This window comes from Drosophila serrata, unplaced genomic scaffold, assembly GCF_035046125.1.
Source record: "Drosophila serrata isolate PLE 108 unplaced genomic scaffold, ASM3504612v1 contig_382, whole genome shotgun sequence".
Lineage (NCBI taxonomy): Eukaryota > Metazoa > Arthropoda > Insecta > Diptera > Drosophilidae > Drosophila > Drosophila serrata.
This window is the reverse complement of record NW_028257280.1, coordinates 8,495,205-8,519,433: the sequence shown is the minus strand read 5'-3', so window position 1 is coordinate 8,519,433 and position 24,229 is coordinate 8,495,205. Positions and strand designations below refer to the sequence as shown.

The following is a 24,229-nucleotide window of genomic DNA, read 5'->3' as shown; positions in this document are numbered from 1 at the left end:
GGCTTTTGTCTGCCTTCCGTTTGGCTGAGTCCCTCTGATGGGGTTCCCGCCGGGGGCAGAACCGGGGCGTAACGCAATTTCCGCCGCTTACGAGCAATTTGGCGCTATTTGGGCACTTTTAATGCATGCTCACAGAGGCGAACCAAATTATGGCGTATAAAATTTGCGACTCAAATCGTGCGGCTGCTGCTGCTGCTGCTGCTCGTGTAGAATTGTAATGGTCAATAAAAATAAAAGGGGCAAAAAAGGCAGGCAAAATCAACAAGCCGACGACCACAAAAGCGGGGCATAAATTAAATTGTGCCGCACTGCAGGCAGGGCGTGTGAGTGGGTGAGCGGGTGGCTCTACCGTCGATGGATTCATAGACATCGAGGGATAATGCCAGCCAGTGCTGCAAGTGCCTCGGCCCATTTACAATGCCATTGAGTTGCGTGTTTACAGCACAATTACAACTGTTAGGTTTTATGAGAGCCCAGTTCAACGCATGTCCGGCTGGCTAAATTTATTCCACACTTTTATGAGCTCCCAGTGTCCGTACTCCGGGCTCCGGAGCCACCTACTCCTCCTCCACTCGGCACGCACAAAACAATTTCGCAGGCGGGCGTATTTAAAAGCAACAATTCCGCCCATTCCACACCATGCTGAATAATTTATTTAATGTCTACTTTTAGGCGCAAGCACACAAACACTCACATACACACATCCAAGCAAAGGAAGCCATCGCCTTTATTGCACTCCACTCACAGCATTGAACGCATTGAAAAGCGTTTCGCCTCCACAATCGCAGCTTGAATTTAAATGGGCCAAAAGCAAGAGGGCTGTGGCAATTTATGAGGAGCCACCGAATGACCATTAAAACGAGAGGCGGGAGTCCATTCCGAGTGGAAGAGTTTAGATGCGTTTTAAACTGCCACGCAAAACATTTACGATTTATGAAAATTGATTCGCGGCATTAAAAACATAAAAGTATATATTTCATTTCGTTTTAATTTGCTTAATGGACAGTATATGTATATATTAAATTCCTAATTAGGAAACACAATCGTTTAGGGTCTGAAAGTGGCAGGATTGCAACAGAAGGTGAAGCCAGATCGGGCATTATTGGGCAAATTGATGGGACAATTGACGGCCTGGCAGAAATTCGGTGCCGCCGGACGTTGACGGGCATAGATGTTGTTGAGCGTTAGGAAGGCCACTATGGGTCTGTTGTTAGCATCGCGAACTATTTTGTACATCCAGAGAGGCACCGGGTTCCTGTTTCCACTAAGGAAGACATTCTTGGGTCCACTGGACGAGGGCAGTGAAAGGACACCTCGTGCTCCAGTGCGCACATTTACGAACTGATTGCCGGTCACCGAGCTGCGAACCCAGCGCTCAATGGCCTCCCAGTTGCCATCGTTGATGGCCTTGAATTGCGGCACAGCATTCACATACTTGAAGGTGGAGCACATCTGATCCCCAAACAAGAAGTCAGCCGAGGCGGCCAGATGTCCACGATTGATCACCACATCCTGGTTGTTGGCTATATAGGTCTGACGGTTGCCAAAGAGTCGTCGGAAGGTAGCATAGATGTTCCGGGTTGTGTAACTCCCCTCATCGGCTGGACTGATCACTCCATCCGAGCTGAACTGCACACAAGGTCGCTGGGCAACTAATAAGAGGAACAGGAGGAGTTTAGTTACATTTAAATATCTGCTAAAGAGTATCTGTATCTTACAGAAAGTCTTGGCGTACACCCGATGATCCACGAAGATTGCACGAACTGCTCTACGGTCAAAGCAGGCGCGATAGAGCTCCAGGAACTGGTTGTTACCCACATTATAGCCCACCCGGTACATGGTGGCCGGGCAGCTGCGATCCGGAACCGGTGTGGTCAAGGCCGCCGGTGCCCTTTGACAAGTCATGGGTAGCGGGGGACGGAATGACACTCTGTTACCCTGTGCCCGCTGGCAAGTGGCTGCCCGTATGTCCTGGGGATTGCACCACATCTGAAGGACCTCGCCGACAGGTGAGCTTGCCGTTCGCTTCAACGAGAGCTGCCGATTAGGAAGACGCACCATGAAGATGCGAGTGGTTCTCTCGACCTCGGCTCTGGTGAACCGGCACTGGGCCTGGGCTGAAGCGAAGGAGGCACTTAAGGATTGCTTTTATTAATTAATTATATTAAATATCTTACCCATAGCACAGAGTGCCAGAATGGGCAGCAGATGTCTCCACATATCCGTATATTCCAGCTTGACAGCCGATCTGCTGCAGATCTATTTATACTACTCGGGATTGGGTTAAAGCTGTTGGCTTTTATTTTGAGGTGTGTGCACAACTGTTCCTCGATAATTGCACTTCGTTGTTGAATTTTTTTATTGTGACCCAAAAATATGATAAAAGTAGACTCATATTTCTCAGTGCCCTGCACGTGCTTTTTATCCTAGAAATACCTATGGAAAAAATTACAGCTGAATATGAAGCCTTAAATGTAACCAGATCCAGCTGTTGGCTTAATTATTTGCAGATTGAGCCCAGGTAATGCACAACAGGCGGTCATGGTGGCCATCATGTGGATAATGTCAACCTTTCTGTGCATATGCTATTGGAAATGTGCCTGGCCTGAGTAAATGAAATTAGTTATTGGCCCGATGCCACAACAACAACCTGACCACCACCAGAGCCGAGGGCCAGGAGCCGAACCGAATCACTTTCCATTTGCCCAGCGCCCCCCATGATTTCATTATTGATGTTTGTTCCCCAAATAACATTAGTTCGGTTTGGTTTAGCATTGATTTCGTTCCACGTCCGTGTGTCCACTGACCAACAACAAGTCATGCTGTGGCTGCAGATTGTATTTGTGGCCCATTTGAGCGCCACAACAAAATACCTGGCCACATGGATGACTTTTCAGGCTTGTTTTTTTTGTTGCGGAAAGGTGCAATAGCAATGGCATCCACATCCACATCGACATCCTGGATGCCGTTGTGCTCTTGTCGAATATTTCATAAATTTATATGTTCCTGCTAAATCCCTTAACGACTGTAAGCTTTTCCGTTTTGTGCGGCATGCAGAATGGTTGAATGGCGGCGGCAAAACTAATACATGCGCATATATAACGCCGACTTAGTGCTGTAGCCGAGACGTGCCAACTTTTGCATGTATATACGATACGGGGGTATCCTTTGGAAAGGAAGCTTTCCGAAAGGCAGAGACATTTGACTTTTACGCGCAATTGAGCCAGAGAGCCCGGTTAGCTGGCATAGCTGGAGTAGCTCTTAGCACCAGATCTAGGGCTGCCATCGACGGCCCACTTGAGTGTCCCGCCCATCGCCCATCGCCCATCTCTTCTCCGTTTATAAATATTTATAACAGCCCACTCGACACCCACTAAATTATTAAGTAATTGTGTCGCGCTATTCAAAAAAGGTACTCCACAGCCGGGGGACCAATAAAATTCCTAAGCCGTCCCGCATCATCCGCATCGCTGTGGTTGTGCGTGAAATGTGTGTGTGCGGCCAACACTTTGACAATTTCAGGATTGGGGATTGAGGGAGACGTGCCTGATGTTTTCTGGATGCGTGCGGGCCACGATTAATAAGCCTGTTAATGTTGCGCGAAATTATCGAGGAAATGGGAAAAGTTTCGGCGAGCCTAAGATTTATAAATGGTCCATGTTTGGAAGTGCAATTATAAGGCCACAAAGACATATGAGCGATGGCAACTTAAGGAAGTTAAAGAACATAAATCAGGGATGGGTCTTAGCGAGGGGGGGTAGGAACAGAGACTTATGAAGTTTCCTGATATCTGGGATCAGGCCTGTCTTCCCAGCCAAGCAGGCCATTTAAAATTCCACTCTCTTTCTCGTCTGATGGGTCGTATACGCTATATTGCCACAGCAGCCACATGTGGACAATACGTATACGTGGTGGTGTACGAGAGTGTGTGTTTGAGTATGTGGGGCAAGCTTGCATTTAGGAGCTCCACCTTTTCACTAACACATTCCCGATTGCGGTCAACGGCAGGTGCAATGCTTGGTCCGTCGCTCTTTGCCTCTCAGCTTGACGTTTATTAAATTTTCCCCCTCGCCAACCCCTCCCAAAAAAAGCCACAGGAAGCGGATGCAATGAAACCTGAGGAGAGCTGGTGTATGTGCACTTTATGCTCCAGTGCCCGCCAGCTTAAACTCTTCTACGAGAGAGAGTCTTTAAGCCGGCTCCATTGACTGGTGCCGCTTGAGCAAACACTTGCCAAGTATTTCACTTCATTTTACTGTCTTCCACGCCGGCGGGCGCTTTATTTGATTCGGTTCCCGCTTTTTCTTTATTTTTTTTTGGAAATATCATCATTAGGACTACACATGCGACGTGGCGACGTTCAAAGTGAAACGAAACGGCTCCATTACATTACGGTTTGCATGCCCTCAATTTCTGGGGCAATTATTTGCTTTGTAGCCTGCCAAAAAAGGCTGCCACCAGCAGACAGACAGAGGCTGCTGCTGCTGCTGCTGTTCTTGCCGCTTGCCGCTTGCCCCACGCTGCTTGCCGCTTTTACACAATTTCCTTCCGCTTTGCTTTCGTCGGGAAAGTATTACGATGATTTGCATAATTTTAGCGCACCTACAGCAGCCGCAAAATGAGGCCTAAACCACGGCCCTCTTGCCAAACTGAATCCTCCAGCGCATCCTTGTGTGCTTTAGTCCTTTTTTGTTGTTCGTTTTTTTTGGGCTCGTCTTTATCTGCTTTGCTTTCACGGCGCCTTTGTTGAGGTGTGGGTGAGGGTTTGGATGGTTTCTGGGGTGTCTTTGGGTCGGGTTCTTGGGGGGGGGGTGCAGATTTTAGCCTACATTTTTGTAACTGATGTGCTGCGTTGGCTCTCCTCTCTGCTCGAATCCGCTCCTTATCTTTGTGCCTGATCGAAATTGCTTTTGTGTGGTTGCCGGGCCGCCCTTTGCCGCTCCTCAGTCGCTGTTGCTATTTTAATTTCAGTCATGTGTGCAGCTGCCTTGCTGGTGTCCCCCACTCCACCCCACTTCTTTTTAGGCACTTTTGCAATTTTCTGCCTGCTTTGGGTTAGATATTCATATCAGCTCCCTACATATTATAGCTATTTTCCGCTATAACTGTTACTGATTGCCGCTTTGTGGCAGCATTCTTTTTTTCCTCTTTTTTTGGTGCCCATCCCTGATTCCCATCCCTCAAAACCCCCCTCACAAATTTTTGAGCACCAATTGAGATGCAAATTGCTTTTGCCTAGAATGATTCGAAAATAATTCACTTGGTTAGCATTTTTGCTTTTATAAATTCTGCTCCTTTTTTTGTATCTAGAATTTGCTGCAGTCGAATTAATTTGATTCACTGGCGATAATCTATGGTCTTAAATTTGGGCATTATAAATTTGAATTCTTGATTTGGGTGCAGGAAAAGAGACTTGTTCTGGGGCAAATGTGTTATTTTGATGACTTTAGGGGGTAAATTTCAGACACATTTTAAGTTGCTTTCATAATTCTTGAGTTTAAATGAGTACTTTTCTAGAAATACAGGTAAAAATGATTATTAATATATCATTGAATTTAACTAAGTATACAATCTTCGAAAGTATTTCTTAAATATTCCTCTAAAGTTTCAGAGGACCTACATAAAACCATTTAAAGAATACAAACAATACCCGGCCAAGTTGCTTTGCTAGAACAATGCACCAATTTTTTGGCTGCAAAGAATTTTCCGTTGAGGTATTTTGGGATCAGGGTTGCCGCAAATTGTTGTGTTGGCCAAAAACAGCCGCATTTATTATCATTTCGGACACTTACCCATATATATATAACGTTTTAGCGCTTGTCGGTGCCACATGGCGCTTCCATTTCCTTGTTCATTTTCATTTGCAAATATTTATTTGTACATTTCCTCTTTGTACTATTTACCCATTTCCGCTGCACACACACAGCCATCCGAAGGGCTTTCATTTTCACTTGCCAGAAACTTTGAAAGCCAACTCACACACTCACTCTCGAACTGCTGCTGACCCAGACTCGAATGCAGCTCTGCAGATGTGAGTGCGAATGCGACGTTTTAGTTTTCATTTCGTATACGGTTTGGGTTTGGGTTTGGGCTTAGGTTTTTGGCCTCCCTGCAATTTGCTAAAACCTAGCCAAAATGCCAAGCTCCTCCGGCGGTATGAAAAGAAAAACCAAAGCCAAAAGCCTAGACCTCAAAAACCTCGGATTAAATTCGTAATATGTGCCTCTATTTCCTCTAGTTGAATATGCAATGAAGAAACCCTCTTTTTTGTTTAAATCAAAAATCATTGTTAAATAAAGCTTTGCTTGCTGACTTGCTGAGAGAGCTCGTCAATTATTTCCGACTTATCAGACAATTGATTAAATGTCTCCAACTCCAGCCATCTCAAGCCAGGTCGTTGGATTAAAGCAGTCCGGGTCACGGTGGGGAATCAGTGCCGAGACGAGAGCCAGGATCTGGGAAAATGGGATGCCGTTGCAAGGCCCGCTGTTCCCATGTCGACATGCACATCATAAATGGTTAATGGCTGCATCCTCGTCTGACATTCGAATCTGAATCTGCAATGCAACAGCAACTGCAGCAGCTGCAACTGGAGCGGCTGCAATGCCATGCAAAAATTCGAATTGCTCGCAATCAGAGCGGATGTCAGGAGTCGCATCGAGATAACTCCATGTGCATTGCGTGTCTGTTAAATTAATAAATAATTGCCCGTTCAATTTCCCGCCTGGCTGTCCTCTGCCCTGTCTGCCGCCTCTCCTTTTCTTTTGCTTTCCCGGACCCAGTCTCGGATCCTGGCCAGGTCCTGTCCGTGCACAATGTTCGTTGGTTTCCTATGCGGGATTTTCGCGCACACCTGTCCGCAGCTGAGCCAGATTAATTGCCTATTTGGCCAGCTCTCGTTCCACCTCTGGTGGGGGCTTTTTTCTTTGTTTAATGATAAGCCATGCCCCGAAAAATCTCTGACACTGACATGCTAATTAATAAATTATTTTGCAACAAATTAATTAGATCGGTGAAAGTGATGGGTCATGTTGTGGCCAGAGTCTCGGAATTTATAGCAGCACTAAGAAATGGGTTCACTGATTGATAACTGACTAAGAGATGGTGATTTTTAGCTGATACTCAAGGGAAAGGAGGAGTCATCTTTAAGAGTATCAAGGATGAACATCTCAATTCAAGCAAGTCACATAAAGCGAAAAGTTTGAATGGAGAAAACTACATTTTAAATCTGTTGCTACTGCAATACTTATTACCTACTTGAGTAGCTGTATAAATATATAATCAGTAAACCAGAACTGAGACTTTTTAAAGGGTAAATATTTTAGATAGCATACAAAGCATGGTTCTCATAATCAAAATAATTTCACTATATCTTCTAAAAAGTTACCCATTTTCTTATTCTTATCCAATAGGCCTTACCTTTCATTTATGAACCATACCCATGGATTTCCTCACATGTTTGGTACCTGTGACCCAGCCTTGGCCCGGCTTTTGTTGGCTTTTGTCCGGACACGCACACAGGTCCTGGAGTCGTGGTCCTCGTCGTCGTCTGTCATCATTAAAATAATTTATCATCCTGAATCTAGTGTGGTGCTACCCTTCTACGACCATTGTTTTTTTTATCTGGCCCGTATCTAATTTGATAGTAAATATTTTTAATTAAAGGAATGTAATTATTGGCCAATGCCTTTATTGCATGCTCAAGCTTTTGAGTTAATTAAAATGTTTTCCACGCTTTTTTATACCCTTGCAGGGTATTATAATTTCAGTCAGAAGTTTGCAACGCAGTGAAAGAGGCATCTCCAACATTATAAAGTATATATATTCTTGATAAGGATCAACAGCCGAGTCGATCTAGCCATGTCCGTCTGTCCGTCTGTCCTTCTGTCCGTCTGTCCGTCTGTCCGTGTCTACGCAAACTAGTCTCTCAGTTTTGAAGCTATCTGAATGAAACTTTGTAGTTAGCCTTCTATATACTCTCACTCGTATATATGTCGGAACGGGCCGGATCGGACGACTATATCATATAGCTGTCATAGGAATGATCGGAAAATTTTTACAAAAAAAATTTTTAACATTTTCAGTTTTCAACAGAATTTGACCAAATTTGAGATAAAGCCATTTTATTATACTCTACAATTAAAATGCAGAGGATCAGTAAGCATCTGTCAACAGTAAGTTCCTATGAACATTAAGTAACTATGATTAGTAAATATCAAGGATCACTAAGAATCTATAGTCAATACATATGTATGATCAGTTACTAACTTCAAATACTAATAAACATATATATATTTATATTGTATTAATTCCTAGTGATCGAATTTTTTTTTATGATGAACTGAAATTTGTAAATGTCCGTCGTTGTTTTTGTTGGTACTTACACTCTCTTTGCAGGCTTGGTGGAGTAACATCTATTTTTGCGGAATGTTGTTAGTAGGAATTGTCGTACAAAACTTTGATTTAACACAGATTTTATAATAGGCAAAGGTTTAATTTAAACTCAAATTTAATTAAAAACTTTAAACTGAACAAGAAGAAGAACAAAAATAATTGTGTTTGCTACGGTGCTTAAGTACACCGGTTGAGAATCGCAGAGGAGGGCACTTTTTGAGAGAGAGTGAAAGCGAAGAAAGTATTATATTTGAGAGAGAGTAAATGAGAGGCAAACACAATTTGGTTTTTGAGAAGCGTAGGGAAGGTCTTATTGGTTATTTTTTGAAGAATGAGAATTTGAGTTAGTAAACAAATGTGATAAGTCCTTAAAATTGATCAAAAATATAACATATTTAAACTCAAATTTAATTAAAAACTTTAAACTGAACAAGAAGAAGAACAAAAATAATTGTGTTTGCTACGGTGCTTAAGTACACCGGTTGAGAATCGCAGAGGAGGGCACTTTTTTGAGAGACAGTGAATGCGAGGAAAGTATTATTTTTAAGAGAGAGAGTAAAAGAGGGGCAAACACAATTTGGTTTTTGAGAAGCGTAGGGAAGGTCTTATTGTTTATTTTTTGAAGAATGAGAATTTGAGTTAGTAAACAAATGTGATAAGTCCTTAGAATTGATCAAAAATATAACATATTTAAACTCAAATTTAATTAAAAACTTTAAACTGAACAAGAAGAAGAACAAAAATAATTGCGTTTGCTACGGTGCTTAAGTACACCGGTTGAGAATCGCAGAGGAGGGCACTTTTTGAGAGAGAGTGAAAGCGAAGAAAGTATTATATTTGAGAGAGAGTAAATGAGAGGCAAACACAATTTAGTTTTTTGAGAAGCGTAGGGAAGGTCTCATTGTCTCATTGGAAATATTACATTACTTTGTTGTTTTTTAACATAAATATATATAATTTTTATTGTATTAATTCCTAGTGATTGAATTTCAATCTGCAAAGGGTATACAAACTTCGGCGTGCCGAATTTAGCTTCATTTCTCGTTTTCAACATATTTATTTTTGGGGCGAAATAGTTGTTAAAGTTTTATGACAGCCGCATAAAATATGAATTCGGTCTGCTTTCAATTACTAAAAGCAGAGCAGCAAAAACAAAGCAATTTCTGTTTAAATATCGTTTATTACTTTGCGCTCAACCATTAATTAAGGGCAAATGCTGGGCGATTATTGCGTGCCGGCCGGGTGAGCAACCTGCCGCGCCCCGTGACCAAGCGTCCTTCCTATCCACCCACGACCCCAAGACCCCAAAACCCCACAACCCCACGACCCCACGACCCGCGACCCACACCTGACCCCTCCCTCCTCCCACCAAGCATCTGGCATCTTGGCAAAGGGCAAATGAATTGCGGAGACAATTAATTGTTGCGCTGTGTGTTCAGTTCGCGCTTTCAACATTTCATCTGCAGTTGTCAGTTACTTTTGTCGTGAGCCCTCAGCCCCCATCTATGTAGATCCCCACTGCACCAAGCTCGCTTATGATAAATGAGTTGTTGCCACAATGCGGTGGCAGTCTGCCGCCTTTGTGTGTGCACCGGGCATTTAATCCTTTGGGCTTCAAGGCATTCCAAGCGGCCATTCATTTAGTTTCCATTCCCAGTGCAGAGCCACTTAGCGCGATACCCTCGGCAATCGGGCATCGGGCATCGGGCATAATGAGCAGCCGGTGACCCAGCATCAGCACTGAGCGAAAACCGATGTATGGTTCTATGAATTTAGATTTAAATTTGAGAAAATTGGTTATCTTTTGTAAGAAGAGGTTTAAGTAGCTTGCAAACTTATTAAACTTATGAAGATACTAATTTAAGTAAGTGCTTAGGAAAGGGTGTTCTGGAAATGTATGTTGCTTTATAGTTAACATTATTAACCCATAGTTTCTTTTATAGTGTAGATGCCTGGTCTGCCACTGACACCCATAAACACCGACGCTTTAAAGCGATCCGCAAAACCGAACGGGAAAAGTTTCCTTGGCCAAGTTCCACGTCCAGTGCCCAGGTGCTCAAAGTTGCAAGCTGCATGTGCTGGCAGATTCGTTGGAAAGTTTACCACTTCGGCTTTGGGCCAGTTTTGGGCTGGGCACACCTGGGCACACCTGCATGCGGCACATACTCTCATATTTATATATATATAATGCCAAGAGAGATGGCTGTTAGAAGAGCACCTCAACTTTGCCGTGCACTACTTGGGCCAATTAATGTGTCCAGGACCAGATGAGTGAGGGAAAAGTGATTGAAAAGGCCGGGTCCCCGGGCCTCGCTGCCCCACTGTGTGCATATTCGATTAAGCAAAATCCCGGTGGGAGCGCGTGCCGCAACTTTCGTAATTTATTATTTTGCTTATTTTGTCAACCGAACTTACAAATCCCCTGCCCACCAGAGCCCTCTGACAAGCCGCCGCAATGCGACCAAATCACATATAAATTATTGCGTCAAATTGAAGCTGCTACCCGGGGACGAAAGCCGAAAGCCGATTTAAAACTTGACACACTGTGACAGATATACACATGTGTATTTATCGCACGCAGGCCAGGGTGAATCGGAATCCGGCCCATAAGCCTTGGCATTAAATATTTTATTTTTTAAACTCGTCGCCGGCTCTCTCCCTCTGAAAATAAGCTACCAGCCGCTGGTTGCCAAGGTATCCAATCGCGTCATGCCTGGAACTCGGCCAAAAGCTATAACTGACTGTATTCCTCTTTCAAATTGAATTTTAAGTAATTCGGTTATTTTCATATCTCTAGAAATTGGTTTCGAAGTAAGAGAATCAGTTCAATATGCAGAAACATTTTATAATCGGTTGATAACAGTGAATAAATCTCAAATAAAATATATATCTTTGGAAATGTTCCAAAAGTTGTAAGGATGAAGACATCTGGTGTTTTTGTATAAAGTTATGAACGGTCCCATGTGAAGTTCACAACTAAATTTAATCCGTTTTTATTTGTATATCCTTAAGATTCTGGAAGCACTTGAATATTAGAAAATACAACTACCAAGGCGGCATCAATTTAATGGGTGGAAACTGGCTGCTTTCAGAGCGAGTCCAGTGCACGACGAGCTCGTCATTGGTCTTGCGCTCCAGGAACTGGATGGGATTGTTGGCCGTCTTTGCCTCAACAGGTGGCTCACTGGGATGCTTCTGCAGCTGCTGCTGCTGCTGCTGCTTCACGGCAACGCCACACTTTCCATTGGGATCCAATTTTGACTTGCCTGAGGATAGCAACAGCATCAGCATCAGGATATGGGTTCCTTATGCATAGAAAGGGGACTAAGCGAACTTACGCAGGCTTGATTGCAGGGCTGGCTCCATTCGACGACGCATTTTTACTTATCCGAAAAAGAGAAACATATATTTGGCGAATATTTATACAGTTTCGATACTACGTGTGTTTTTTGAGTGACACGTAACTCAGAACAAATCGTGTGCATTGAGCGATACAAGCACGTGAATAATCCCTCAATTGTTGTCGGAATTAGGGCTGAAAGGACTCTGTGGAGGTGGCGTTCCATTTCCATCCACGGCGTTGTCATCGCTCCGCTGATAAATCTAAAGAGATTTGTTGCGCATCCATCAAACTGAGCATTCTTATTATTCAAAGTACTTACACTTGCGTTGAGGAACGTTTCGGGCAAGTGCGTGTCCTGCCGTGGGTCTGGCTCCTGTTCCTGCTCCTGCCAGATATGTTAAGGAGCAACAGTGGGAAAAAAGCAAAGGCAGGAGCACTGATAAAAAGCAAGCGCCGCAAATAGCACACTCACACATACAAAATCCATTAACTAAAGTGTCAATTTAGTGACAGAGATAAAACGTCACACGCACAGACCTAAGGATACAAAGCCTTGGACACACGCACACATATGCACATCGAAAGCAAAACAAACGAACGGGGGAATCGGGATTGGAAGGACGAGGACGAGGACGACGACGAGGCAAGGAGAATGTCACTGGAACTGCCTTGGCAAATAGCAGAGCACAATGAATGACAGCACTTTGTATTTTTCCACGTTTTTTCTTTTTTTCCCCCCAATGCTCCTTTGGCTGTTGCGTGCTTTTCTTTCTTTATTTGTTTGCTCATGTCAAAAGATCTTGGGATAAACTTATCGTTATCAGTTCTTGTGTTATTGTGTGCGTATGTTCTAGGCTAGGTCAAATCACCTGTTACATGTTACATTGTCCTGTCCGGGCGGGGTTTCTTAATAAGCGATTGCAACTCATTGTAGAAAATGAAGAGAAGTTTGAATAAGGATCTGATGTGTGTCAGGGGAAACTCAATGAGTAATATGTAATTGTGACAAACCAAATAAATATTAGGAGTAAGTTATTGGTCTTTAATTAACAAGAGATTGCAAAGGGGTTTATTAATTACTTGGAAAATGCTTGAAAGTACTTGTACTTTTCCAAAATTAATTATAGTTTGAGTAAACAAAGACTGACATAAAATAGATTTATTGCTCAGCTTAAGGTTTCCTTTGTCCTGATCTAACCCTACTTACTACATAGCTCTGCCAAGGACTACAAAGAGAGGCGTGAAATGCACTCAAAGACAAACCGCAAGTGAAAATTGTTTTCCATTTTTGGACTATTTTCTTTTTTCTTCTTTTGTGTGATTCTCTCTGGCACTGACGCATCCTTTAGCGTATTGTCTTGCGGGCATTTCGTATGCACCACGGTACACCGCAAAGCGCCACAAAGTGCAAGTCAATATAAGGAACGGCAAATCGAGGAGCAACTGCCGCATTGCCACTGCACAGCTCCACAGGCTCCACAGACTCCTTTCAATCCATTGCCTGCCAATCGAGAAATGCGGTGCGTGCGTGCCACTAACGCTGCCGGGATGGAAATATTCGCGACTAAGCAAAAAGGCGGCACAGAGCTCACATAAGCACACAGCTCCCGGATCGCAAAGAGAGTGGCGAGCATTTGCTTTTATGCAAAGTATAGCAAATTGTATGGGCTGCATTGAAATTCAAGAGCAGACCCCTTTGATAAATGACAAGCTCGTGCGAATGCAGCTCGAATGCGATTGTGAGTGCTCCGGACCATATTCGAGCAGTGAATTGGAGACACCAGAAAAAAAACAATGACACCAAAGGTAAATGTTTGTGTAAATGGAGAGGCATTGCCCGACACGTTTTAATTATTGGCCCAAGAGGAGTAGGGACAGCCCTTCGGGTCCTGAGCACTTCATTAGGCCTCTGGCGCGGCTCTAAGTAAGACACGCATATTTTTCATACTTTACAAAATCCACAAGCAGAGCGAAGCTCAATTATTCAAAGCAGCTAGCTGCACCGCCCGAAACGAACCCAAAATAAAAACAAAAAGGGAATGTTTTGAGTAGAACGTTCCGACTAGGTGTTACCTGGTAGAGAGGTTCTACAATCATCAGTGTCCTTTTATACCCTGAAAGACAAGGATATACCGAACACGAGTTGGCTACTAAACATTCATGGGTTGAAGATGCTAATACCTTTGGCTACCTTGGCCCGAGTGCAATATACCCTTTACTAACCAGGAGTAGTGGGTTAGGAGGGGGCAAAAAAAAGTAACTGGGAGATAGGGTGGCCTAGACACGGGTACTCCCTTACACGACATTGACTAATGTTGATATGTCGTCGTTTTTTGTTGTCGGTTTTTTCCCCAGCCTTGGCCTGATGGTTTATTTTTGATGTGTGTGCCGTTGAGCTTTTGCTCGGATCGGGATGCTGGGATATTCGGATACGAGAATACTCGGATGCTTGGGTGGCTGGGATGCTGATGGTGATGGTCGTCCCCCTTTTGTAGCAATTGCTGTCGTTGCTGCCAATTTGCTGCTGTGCGTTTTGTCCTGTGACAGGAAGCGTAGGCTTCTATTGCGCTTCTTCCTGCGTGGATGTGTCCTTCGCAGGGCAAGTGGGAGTGCGAGTGGGTGCGTTGTGTCGTGACACATGGTCGTAAAGGATTTTCTTTGATGATGTTATCGTTAATGGTGCATGGTCGCAGCTTAGTTCAACTCGGTTCAGTTCGGCTCGATTTCGCATCAGTTTCAGCATCAGCCTCAGCCCCATCACCAGGCTCCAGGCTCCAGGCTCCAGCTCGACATTGGCAGATCGTTAGCGTGCACCCTGAACTTTTTCTAACGCCTGCCTCCTTGAATAATGATGCTGTTGATGCCGTTGGTGTCGTTGATGCTGAATGCCACCCACGTCTAGCCCACTCTCCAGTGGAGTGTGAGATCCTTTAAAAGCGCGCCAGCTTAATTCTCCCACTGGATTGGGTATGCAAAACAACAAAGCAATACATTTTAATTAGCCACCAGGGTCGGGCTGCTAATACAGCCGGTGACCATTGCCAGGCAAATAAGCTGGCGGGAGCCTGTTGTTCTGTCATGTTTTTGGGTTGGCGGCTTTGTCGCCAGAGTGTCGTAGTTGTTATTGTTAATTACCTGGCGCCGGACGTGAGAGGGACCGGGATAAGAAAGCGCCCCATGCTCGACTCCATGGAATGCAAATTAAAATTGAATGGCCTTGCCTTACGCAATGTTGTTTCTTGCCTGCTTATTATTTGTCTTGGCCAGTTATTTTGGCTTAGCTTGATTTTCAGCCACAGATTCCGGGGGCCAAGCCACAAGGAGCTGCACTCGGGCACGGAGCCGGGCATAATGCAGCACTTAATGTCTTATTTAATTTAACCACACAACATAAATTCATCATGCAATGGGGATGGAATTCAATTTCCTGCTGGTATGTAGGCACTCTCTGTGCTGTGCGTCTGCATTAAAATTCTTATTAAATGATATGCACTGGCCACAGACACTTCCGGCTCCTTGGATCTTAGTCATGTTAGCCACAATAATGCAAAACACACATGGCTGCATAAATACTTGGAGCAGGAGCAGCTGGAAGCCTCAAAAACCTATGTTGACCGCACATTAATTAACTTGGGCGGCCAGATGCTGGGTGCCCCGAATATAATACGTATACGCAGCGTGGGCCGCACAGGATGAGTGCCTGTGTGTGTGTGTGTGTGTGTTGTGTGTGTGTGCATAAATCATTTTAAAATTGGCAGCAGCAGCGTACCTCAAATTTGCATTGCAATCCATTACGAAAACCCTCGATAGGTGTAAAGTTATTGAGTTGATGGAGTAATTTATATGCCCGCCGGTCACGCCCCTTTGCTGTTTTCCCAGCTAATTAGACGAGCAAAAGTGTATCGGTGTAGTGGAGGGGGGTTGGAAAAGCAAAGAAGCGGCAGGGAAAAATAGGTACAAAATAGTTTCAACAACAGTTTTGGCTCGCTGTCTAGTCAATTAGCTGAAGCGCGTTCGGTTAATGCGAAACTTGGCTGGTTAAATGGAAATTGCTGGGGCTTGTTTAACAATTCGCAATCGTGTTTGGCATTGCTGTCTGTCCTTGCTGCCACTGTCGCTGTTGCCCAATGTAGTTGCATGTACTCTAAACAAGCGGACTGCACAAATAACAATTTCGGTTTTACATTTTACATGCATGCATAAGGAAGCATAGCAGAGGGGAGTCCTCTGGCAGCCTGAATATCGTAAATGAGAGTCTTAGGGATGGTTCTGGTTCTCTTTTGCATTTTTAGAACACACTCAAAAGCTCTCTCTCTCTCTTAGTTTGCTCTCTTCCCAAGCTTCGTATGGAGTCGTCCTTCGTGTCCTGATGCCTGTCGCGTCCCACCGAATCCTAGGACAACGACAGTTCAGTTGCCTCTTGCCAGTTGGCACTCAGCGGTTTATGCTCGACCGTTTACTGGGAAATTATGCCAGGACTTAATGCGTAAACTATGTACTTTATTAGTTCGGCATGGCCCGTGGCCCAAGCGGAGATTCCCTTGTAGTTTCAGCTGGCGCTAAACATCCATCTTGACGAACAACTAACTAAAAACACCCCCGAGAGGTACGGATTTCATTCTGGACACGTGACACAAAATGTTGGCACTAACCCCACCCCCCAATAGCTGTGCTGCTTGTTCTTCTGAGTTGAGTTTTATGATATTTTGCTTATAAATAATGAATGCATATTTGCTCAGCGACTCCTATCTGCCGGGAAGGGGTCACGTTCAACGCAGACGTTTCACACCAATTACTCGCAATTTGCATACAACAGAACCGCATGCAAATGACACAATGCAAAGTTATACCAGTGTCTCGGTCTTTGGTCCCCTCCATTTGCATTGGCCATGCATCTCAAATGTAATCAACGAAAGCCGAAACCAAAGCAAACTTTTGCTCCCTCGCCAAGCCAACAGTCCTGGCAGGCGACGTCGACTCTATTAAGTAATGAATTAAGATGCGAATCGAGATCAATTGTTCGAAAATGCCGCAGTGTCGAGGCGAGGGTAACAAAAATGCATTCGGCAAATTGCAAAAGTTTCCACTTTTCATTGGTTTTGCATTGCAGTTTGCAGGGTTGAGTTTCAGTCGCACTTATAAATTAATGATTTCCCTGCCTCCCTGCCCATTAAATAAAACTTTTGGGCCAGTCACATTGGCAAAGGGATGGATGTGGCTGCCGTCCGACCAAGCGGTTGACATCTAATCAATGCCAGAGTTCCTTGACTGCTGTCCAATGCCTAATGAGGTTTAATTGTGGCCCCGGAACCGTTGGTCTCGTTTAATTGAGACCTTCAGCCGCTCCAGATGCACGGGGCGGATAAGTAACCTGTCCCGGCCACCCCGTCGTATGCGTGACGTATCATTAGCCAAGCTATAAATACGTATGGATGACATGGCCCGAAATTAATTTGTCGAGCCGGCGTTGAATCGGTGTAAGTGGCGTTTCAATTTCACTTGAATAATTTATAAAGGCGAATCGTTAATTGGCCAAGAGCCAGGCCCATATGCCATATGCGTGCGATGTCATAAGCCAGGGCTCAACAAGTGCCAAATGAAATTTTTGCCGCCGTCTTCGTCGTCGTCATTGCCTTGTTTGCAATATAAACAGGCGAAAAAATTGTTGTGCTGTAAACAAGCAGATAAGCCATTGGTATAAACCCGACATACATCGGCTGTACATATAATTTAGAATGCTAGTGGGTAAGGTATCGACAAAAGGGATACTTATTAGTAGGAAAAGCAGGGTAAGGGATTAGAGCTAATATGGATAAAAAGATATCTTTTCAATAGGTAATGCAAAGAGGGATTTGATATAAATGAGTATTTTAAATTAATTATTAATTAATCTATATTCTTTTTCAAATATTAAGTTAGAGTCGATTAAAATATTTAATGTTCAACGTTAAATGGAATATTTTTTTTGATACTTCAAAGTTCGAGATGTCAAATATTACAATATTTTTGGTGGACAGGGATTTCCGTGTGTTAGTTTAGTAAAAAAGTAGTAGTTAGTTTCTTTTCCTAAATTATTTAAGATATGGCATTTAAGAAATTATTTTTGTATATATATTCCCTATTTTAGTTAACCAACTTAATAGTTGGGACAATAGTTTGTAGCTTTTAAAGGTATAGTTTGATCAAGGCCTACTTAATTCTATTTAAGAAACTTGAATAACAACTAAATAGTTTTTGGAAATCCAACTTTTTAATATCAACCCTAACACAATTTTCAATTGGCCGACTAGCCTAATATACCCTGCACCCTTTTGTGTATCCTGTAGGTCTCGGTATCATTTGCATACACGATATGGCGGATGGGCTGGCAAGCAGGGAATAAGGACTCTCGGTTAGCTGCTTACTGTTTGCTGTTTGCCAACGCAAAGTCGATTGCCGATATACCAAATTGACGTTTAGTATAATAAATTGAATGCCATGCCTCTCACATTGTTGTTCCCCAACATGTTTGCTGCTGGGCATCTGGATGAGCGGATGAGCGGTGAGCCAGGGCAACGCAGTTGCCATTTGGCATTGTAAATTATATTAAATATGCAAGACAATGCTTTCATATAAATCCTCTAAATGAATTTCAAGCACGCAAACACACGCGCCACTGAGCAAGGATACACACACACTGGGGCATGTGTATAAGTGGATGCTCTGGTTTAAGCTTCTGGGCTGCTTTCTGCACGCGCATCGCAAAAAACTTGCGAGCTGTTTATTGGAAATTAGTTAAAGCACCCCCCGGGCCGAGTCCTGCGAGTCCTGTGTGTCCCATTGCCCCCGGCTAGTTAAGCTGCTCCCAAGCTCCTGTTCAGTGGCTTAATTTCTAGCGGGCTCGTAAATCTCTGCAAAATGCTGCGGACTGTTTAAAAATTACAGACCCCGATCACGTTCTGCAGCGAGGAAAGTTTCGACTTCCTATAAACACTCGAGAGATGCTTTGTATTGTGTCGTAAACGTAAACGTAAACGTAATCGGAAATGGCAAAGTCGAGAGCTGCGAAATGGGGAAACAATTGCATAAGCGTCAGGGGCTTCGGTTGATGCGTTTACCAGTTAATGCGAATTGCACAAGGTGCCACGAGGCGTATACGCAACCCCGCTGGCCACACTTAACCCCTTTGCGAAAGGACCTTTCCCAGACATGGCATGGCATGGCCCATTTGTTGCTGCCGCTCTTTGGCACGCTGTCGCTTTGAATGCTTTACGCTCGATTGAGTATTTATTTGATTTCTCATTTGTGTCGTCTGCCAGTTGACCATTTTTTTCCTCCCCTCCCTATTTCCACATTTCCACATTTCTCCTTCATTCGCCTTGGCTCTTAGCCATTCTCCTTGGCCCAGGGACTCGGTGGCTCCTTCTCTCGTGTCGCATTGCCTGGGGGGAGACTGAGGGGTGGCCCGAGTCCGTGCTGTAATTCAAGTTCTGTGGCCAAAAGTTAGCCACAGTTGATTGGTTAAACAAGGCTTTTTGTTCTTGCGAACTTCGATGGTTGTTTCCGGCTTGTCTGCCGTGCTGTATTTTTCAAGAAACGAAACGGAACAAAGTTAATGAAACTTCTGCCATGTTACAGTAAACTGCATTAAAGGCGCAACTATCAAAAAAAGGGAATCCGGGGAATCAGGAGTAAATTGTCGGTTGCACCCGCCAATGTTCATTGTATATTTTTTACCATGATATTTCTCTTTCCGCCTGCCATGGCCTGCCATTTGTTGTGCCTCTGTTGCCAGTTGTCGAATGCACTAAATATTTTTTCAGCATTGATATAGTGAGCAATATTGCGCATACGCCGCGTGGCCATAAAGTACTCACCAAAAGCCCCATCACAAGCATTCAAGAGGGAGCAGCAGCAACAGCAGCAGCAGCAGCAGCAGCAGCAGTAGCAGCAGCAGCAGCAGCAGCAGCAGCAGCAGCAACAGCAGCAGCAGTAGCAGCAGCAGCAGCAGCAGCAGCAGCAGCAGCAGCAACAGCAGCAGCAGTAGCAGCAGCAGCAGCAGCAGCAGCAGCAGCAACAGCAGCAGCAGTAGCAGCAGTAGCAGCAGCAGCAGCAGCAGCAGCAGCAGCAGCAACAGCAGCAGCAGTAGCAGCAGCAGCAGCAGCAGCAGCAGCAACAGCAGCAGCAACATCGGGAGCAGAAAGACAATGTAGCGGGCCAGTCGATGGTGCGTAACAACTTTAGCATACTTTATGCTCCGCGGCCATATCGTTTAATCGAAACACGTGTCCTGGCTGCCAATGGCCAATGGGATAATTGCCATTGACGAAAACACAAAAAGGCTCCGGGAGACGAACGCCATCAGATTATCTCAGCGTCATAGCTGTAGCCATCAGCATCGGTCTTCGTTTCGCGTTTCACTTTTCAGTTTAATGTGCCGGCAGCTGAATTCAATCTGTTTTGATTGGCCCAAGTGATTCCATCCATTCGGTATTTTTAAGTGGCCCTAAAATCAAGAGATAGCGATAATTATGCCATGAAAGTTGCCCGTTTCCCAGGCAGCTTATCTCTGCCTCAACTGCAGTTGGTTAACTGCGAAAAGTTCGCCTTGTTCCCGATCTGTCAACGGGTAAAGTTTGGCCCGTAAAGCGATTCCTTGGCGTATCCTTAATAAGTGGCTTTCCGCCGGGGATCTGTCATATCGCAAGTGCGATCCACAAAACGGGTTGGCATATTAAAAAATACCTTCAGTGCCAGTGCAATATGTCAGAGTGACAGACAACATGCCATGGCCCGCCCGGCTGCTGTCATCTCCGGAGTGATTTTCACAGACATTTCTACTGCGGCGAACCATTGACACTGATTCCCCGGTCGGTTGTGCTCGAGCCAAGTATTTTATTTTCCGGCAATGCAAATCTCTTTTTCGTTGCCCTCAAATTATCAATTCCGGTTGAAAATTTTCATAAAAGCGTAGCGCATATTTTTTTTGTGTAAGCAATTAAAATGCCAGCATTTCAATTTGATACTATTATGAAAGGCATTCGCTTGCTGCTGCGGAGAATAATCTATTTTATCGTTTAAAAATGCATTCAGCAGATTTACTGGTTGATTTCATCGAAGCGGAATCCTTTTTGCATACCCACAACTGCGGTTGAAATAAAAGCACTCAGGATGCGATCGTAAAAAAGGAAAGAATATTGTGTATCAATTTGTGGATTAAATATAGGTTAAAATCATTATTAATTAAGTTGGTCCGTCTTTAGTTTATGATTTTATATATTTTTCATTATTAAATACATCTATTGTATATTGTTTTTAATGTCACAAACACTTCCAAGGCCCAACTTTGGGCAATTGAGAGTGCATATGTGCATATGCTCGCTGTTCTTATTAGACTAACATGCGTTTTTGGCAAAAGTTGGCACTGTCAACATAATCATCCTGCCGAGCAGCCCCACACAAATGTCAAACAAATCCGACAAATTACTCGAGGCGCAGCTGGATGGCACGCACAAATTTATATTTTCCATTTGACAAAACTTGTGCGAGAAGTGAGCTCAAAAACGCTGTCATTTATTTGCAAGCAGCTTTCTTTGCGGCAAACAATGCGAATGCAAATGAATACACACACACTCCCCATCAGTGCCTGACTGATGCAGGATGCAAATGAAATGCAATCAGTTTGTGTATTTTTCATATGCATATCTCGGCACCGAGAGCAAGCTAAATTACAACAATTTCTGCCTTTCCATTTGAGATTCCCCCCGTGGAGGAGCTGCTCGGCTTAGTCCGGTGTGTCCGGTGCTTGAATATTTAAATTCGATTAGGAGTCAGAAAAGGCCTCCATTTCATTTCATTGTCCAAAGTCCGACGTTCGACGTCCATTGCTGCTGGGGGGTCCTTTCTTGTTCCTGTGGCAGCTACACGTGTGTGCACAACCTTTTAGCATCGGCACCTCATGGGCATTGCTTCGATTCGGTAATCTGCTTTTGAGATTCTTGCTCCCGGATACCAATCGACTTTTGGGGTGGCTCAATCTCCACATTTACTTGCCAAATGCCGAATACAATAAAATGTTCCTTTACTGCGTACAATCAACAAATACTTTTCAATATTTAACTTGCACATTTGCGGATTTCCGCCCCTAAAGGCGTGGCACACATCCACGTCCTCAGCCAGGGCCCAAGTCCTGGCTACACATGCAGAAATGATTTTAAAACTCGATCGACAGGGAGTGCTTCTTCGTAGGCTCAACTCCTCAACTCATGCTTGGAAATGATACTTAAACATTGCGAAAATCAGCCTTAAATAAAACATAACACAGTACATGGAGCTTTGTGATATATACATTTTAATTTCACTGAAATACAAATATACAAGTATATAAATATGAAAATGCTGACATGTGCTATTCTATTTGTTATTGATATTATTTTGGTCCTGTGTAGCAGGAGCAGGGTCTTCGACTTGCTGCCTTCTGCTGAGTTGTTTAACTTCTGTGCCGAAAACCCTTTGAAACTCGGTTGAGTGGCTCTCATAAATTTCAGTTCGGCCCCCGAGCACACCCCTAACGCCCCCCCTATTTACACTGGCCATATAATTTGGCTCCGAATTTATGTGCCATGTGCCACGAGTCGTTTTTCTTGGGCGGCTGCTCGTGGGCTGCCCGGCTAACTACCAATTTGTTGTCATAATTCATTGACGAAATTATTGGAAGACTGGCAAGCATTTTGAATTTAATTGGCACTTCCCGCCAAAGTGGTAAAACATTTGGTCAGTGGAGAAGGAGATGGCTTGTTAACTTTGCTGGCTGCCATCGAAGCACCATAAGTGGCCTTTATCCGGGGGGGGGAAAAAAAAGGAGTATAGCTTGCATAATCTGGCAAACAGTTGCCGAAAAACTTTTGCTTTTCGGAGTCCGGAGTCGTCGCCCTAAAGCAGTTTGGCAAAAATTTTCCCCAATCTGTGGCTCACTCACTATCTCTTGTAGTTCTCTTCCAAATACTCGAGCAGTTTTCGACTGTTTTGTTCCAAATAGATCACAGCGACACAATGGAATACTTGTCTCAACTTTTTACGCGATAAGCACTCGCATCTGGTCCGTACTTCAGTTGCACTCCCAGACGAAATTAGCTGCAGTTTTGGCATGGAAAACTTTCAATTTTTCATGCCGGGACAAAGCTATGAGCTGTGAGCTGAATATTTGAGCTATTAGCTGAGAGAGCTGGCTGGAGACAATGCCGGGCGGCTAAACAATGTGCATCTATTTCGCCTTGGCTTTTTCATAAATTATTCACGACAAAAGTACTTTCAGCTACTGCTGCAATAAATGCAAAATACTTCAGCATGTTTTATTCCAGGCAGCTAAAAAGATGGCGGACAAAGCAACGTGCTACATGCTGATATTCAGACATTTGCCGGAAAAGCTAGGCTTCCTGTTGTTTTCACCATTTCTTTCTATATACATATTTGGATTTTCTTGCCCAAATGCATCTTGGAAAATTCCTTGGCCCGTGCACATTGAAGCATTAGCAAAAAATCGAAAAATATATTATATATATGTATTTGGAAGTGAATTCTATTCAAAAACAACAAACTTTGGTATTTACATTTAATATATTAAAGTGGTGTTTTGGGTGCTTTTTTAATAGGAATTAAGATTGTGGGGTTTTTGTACTTGCACTGAATAAAAACTTTGCAGACAGTTTTTCTCTGTCTTAGTTAAACTAGGTTATTTTTATTTTGCTTAATTATTTGTTTTGAATTTCATTAGTTGAGTAACTAGGCTCTATATTCAGTATATTAACAAGTATTTAAAGATCATTTCATGACTTGATTCCTAGACTCTATTTTGGGTATAGTTAGAAATCTACTTTCCTCGACCAACTGTGCATTCGCAGGATCTAGAGGGAATCTGGCACTCCCTCTGATTTACCCACCAGAAGTTCTTATTCTCCGGAGTTTTCCGAGTGAGGTAATACATTAACAGCAAATAGAAGCTCGCTTAGCTCACTTATCTAACCAAATGAGTGCATTCATGGACTCATGGCACACATGTGCTCCCAGTCTCACCTCAAGCAGGTGCATAATGACCGCAATAATGGATGTTGTTTTGGGTGCGGTGCATTTATCCCATCGTCGAGGGTCTTTTTGTCGATTTCGATGTGTGTGTGTGCTTTTTTGGCTTAAGTGGGTTAAGTGATTTTCAGCTCAATTAAAATGGCTGCGAAAGTCGGTCGGTCGGTTGGTCGGTCGGTCCAATGGGGCGTATATGAGCGCTCTTACCGCTGACCGGCAAACAAGTCTCTGTCATATTAACTCTACACTCCAGCCAGGACGCAGGACATAGAGCCCGACAAGCTGGCTGGCAGCCTGTCAACCGTAAAGCACCAAAGGCCACTTGCGGGTCGTTGTTGCTGGCAAGCGAGTGGGGCAAGCTCGGGGTTGGAAGTGGAGTCCCTCTCTCTTTGCAAACTTGAGCGTGAATTGCTACTAAATTGCAACATCAGAGTT

General features: G+C 43.9%; 2 protein-coding genes across 3 annotated transcripts; both read right to left on the bottom strand.

Annotated features, from left to right (window-relative positions):
- Positions 1 to 969: 969 nt before the first annotated feature.
- LOC110185818 (salivary endonuclease-like) lies at positions 970 to 9,109 on the bottom strand. Of its 2 annotated transcripts, none has more exons than XM_086839940.1 (4): positions 8,385 to 9,109; positions 2,178 to 2,436; positions 1,719 to 2,117; positions 970 to 1,652 (listed from the first exon to the last, which is right to left on the bottom strand). In XM_086839940.1, exons 2-4 carry the CDS (start codon positions 2,218 to 2,220, stop codon positions 1,048 to 1,050), a joined length of 1,047 nt encoding a protein of 348 aa, XP_086696066.1. In that variant the 5' UTR covers positions 2,221 to 2,436; positions 8,385 to 9,109; the 3' UTR covers positions 970 to 1,047. The 2 variants fall into 2 exon arrangements, with proteins under 2 accessions (XP_086696066.1, XP_086696067.1); XM_086839941.1 differs by having other exon boundaries at positions 2,178 to 2,340.
- Positions 9,110 to 11,218: 2,109 nt separating this feature from the next.
- On the bottom strand, positions 11,219 to 13,353 carry LOC110185640 (uncharacterized). The gene is made up of 3 exons (XM_020954600.2): positions 12,057 to 13,353; positions 11,733 to 11,997; positions 11,219 to 11,660 (listed from the first exon to the last, which is right to left on the bottom strand). Exons 2-3 carry the CDS (start codon positions 11,770 to 11,772, stop codon positions 11,440 to 11,442), a joined length of 261 nt encoding a protein of 86 aa, XP_020810259.2. The 5' UTR covers positions 11,773 to 11,997; positions 12,057 to 13,353; the 3' UTR covers positions 11,219 to 11,439.
- Between the last annotated feature and the right edge of the window lie 10,876 nt (positions 13,354 to 24,229).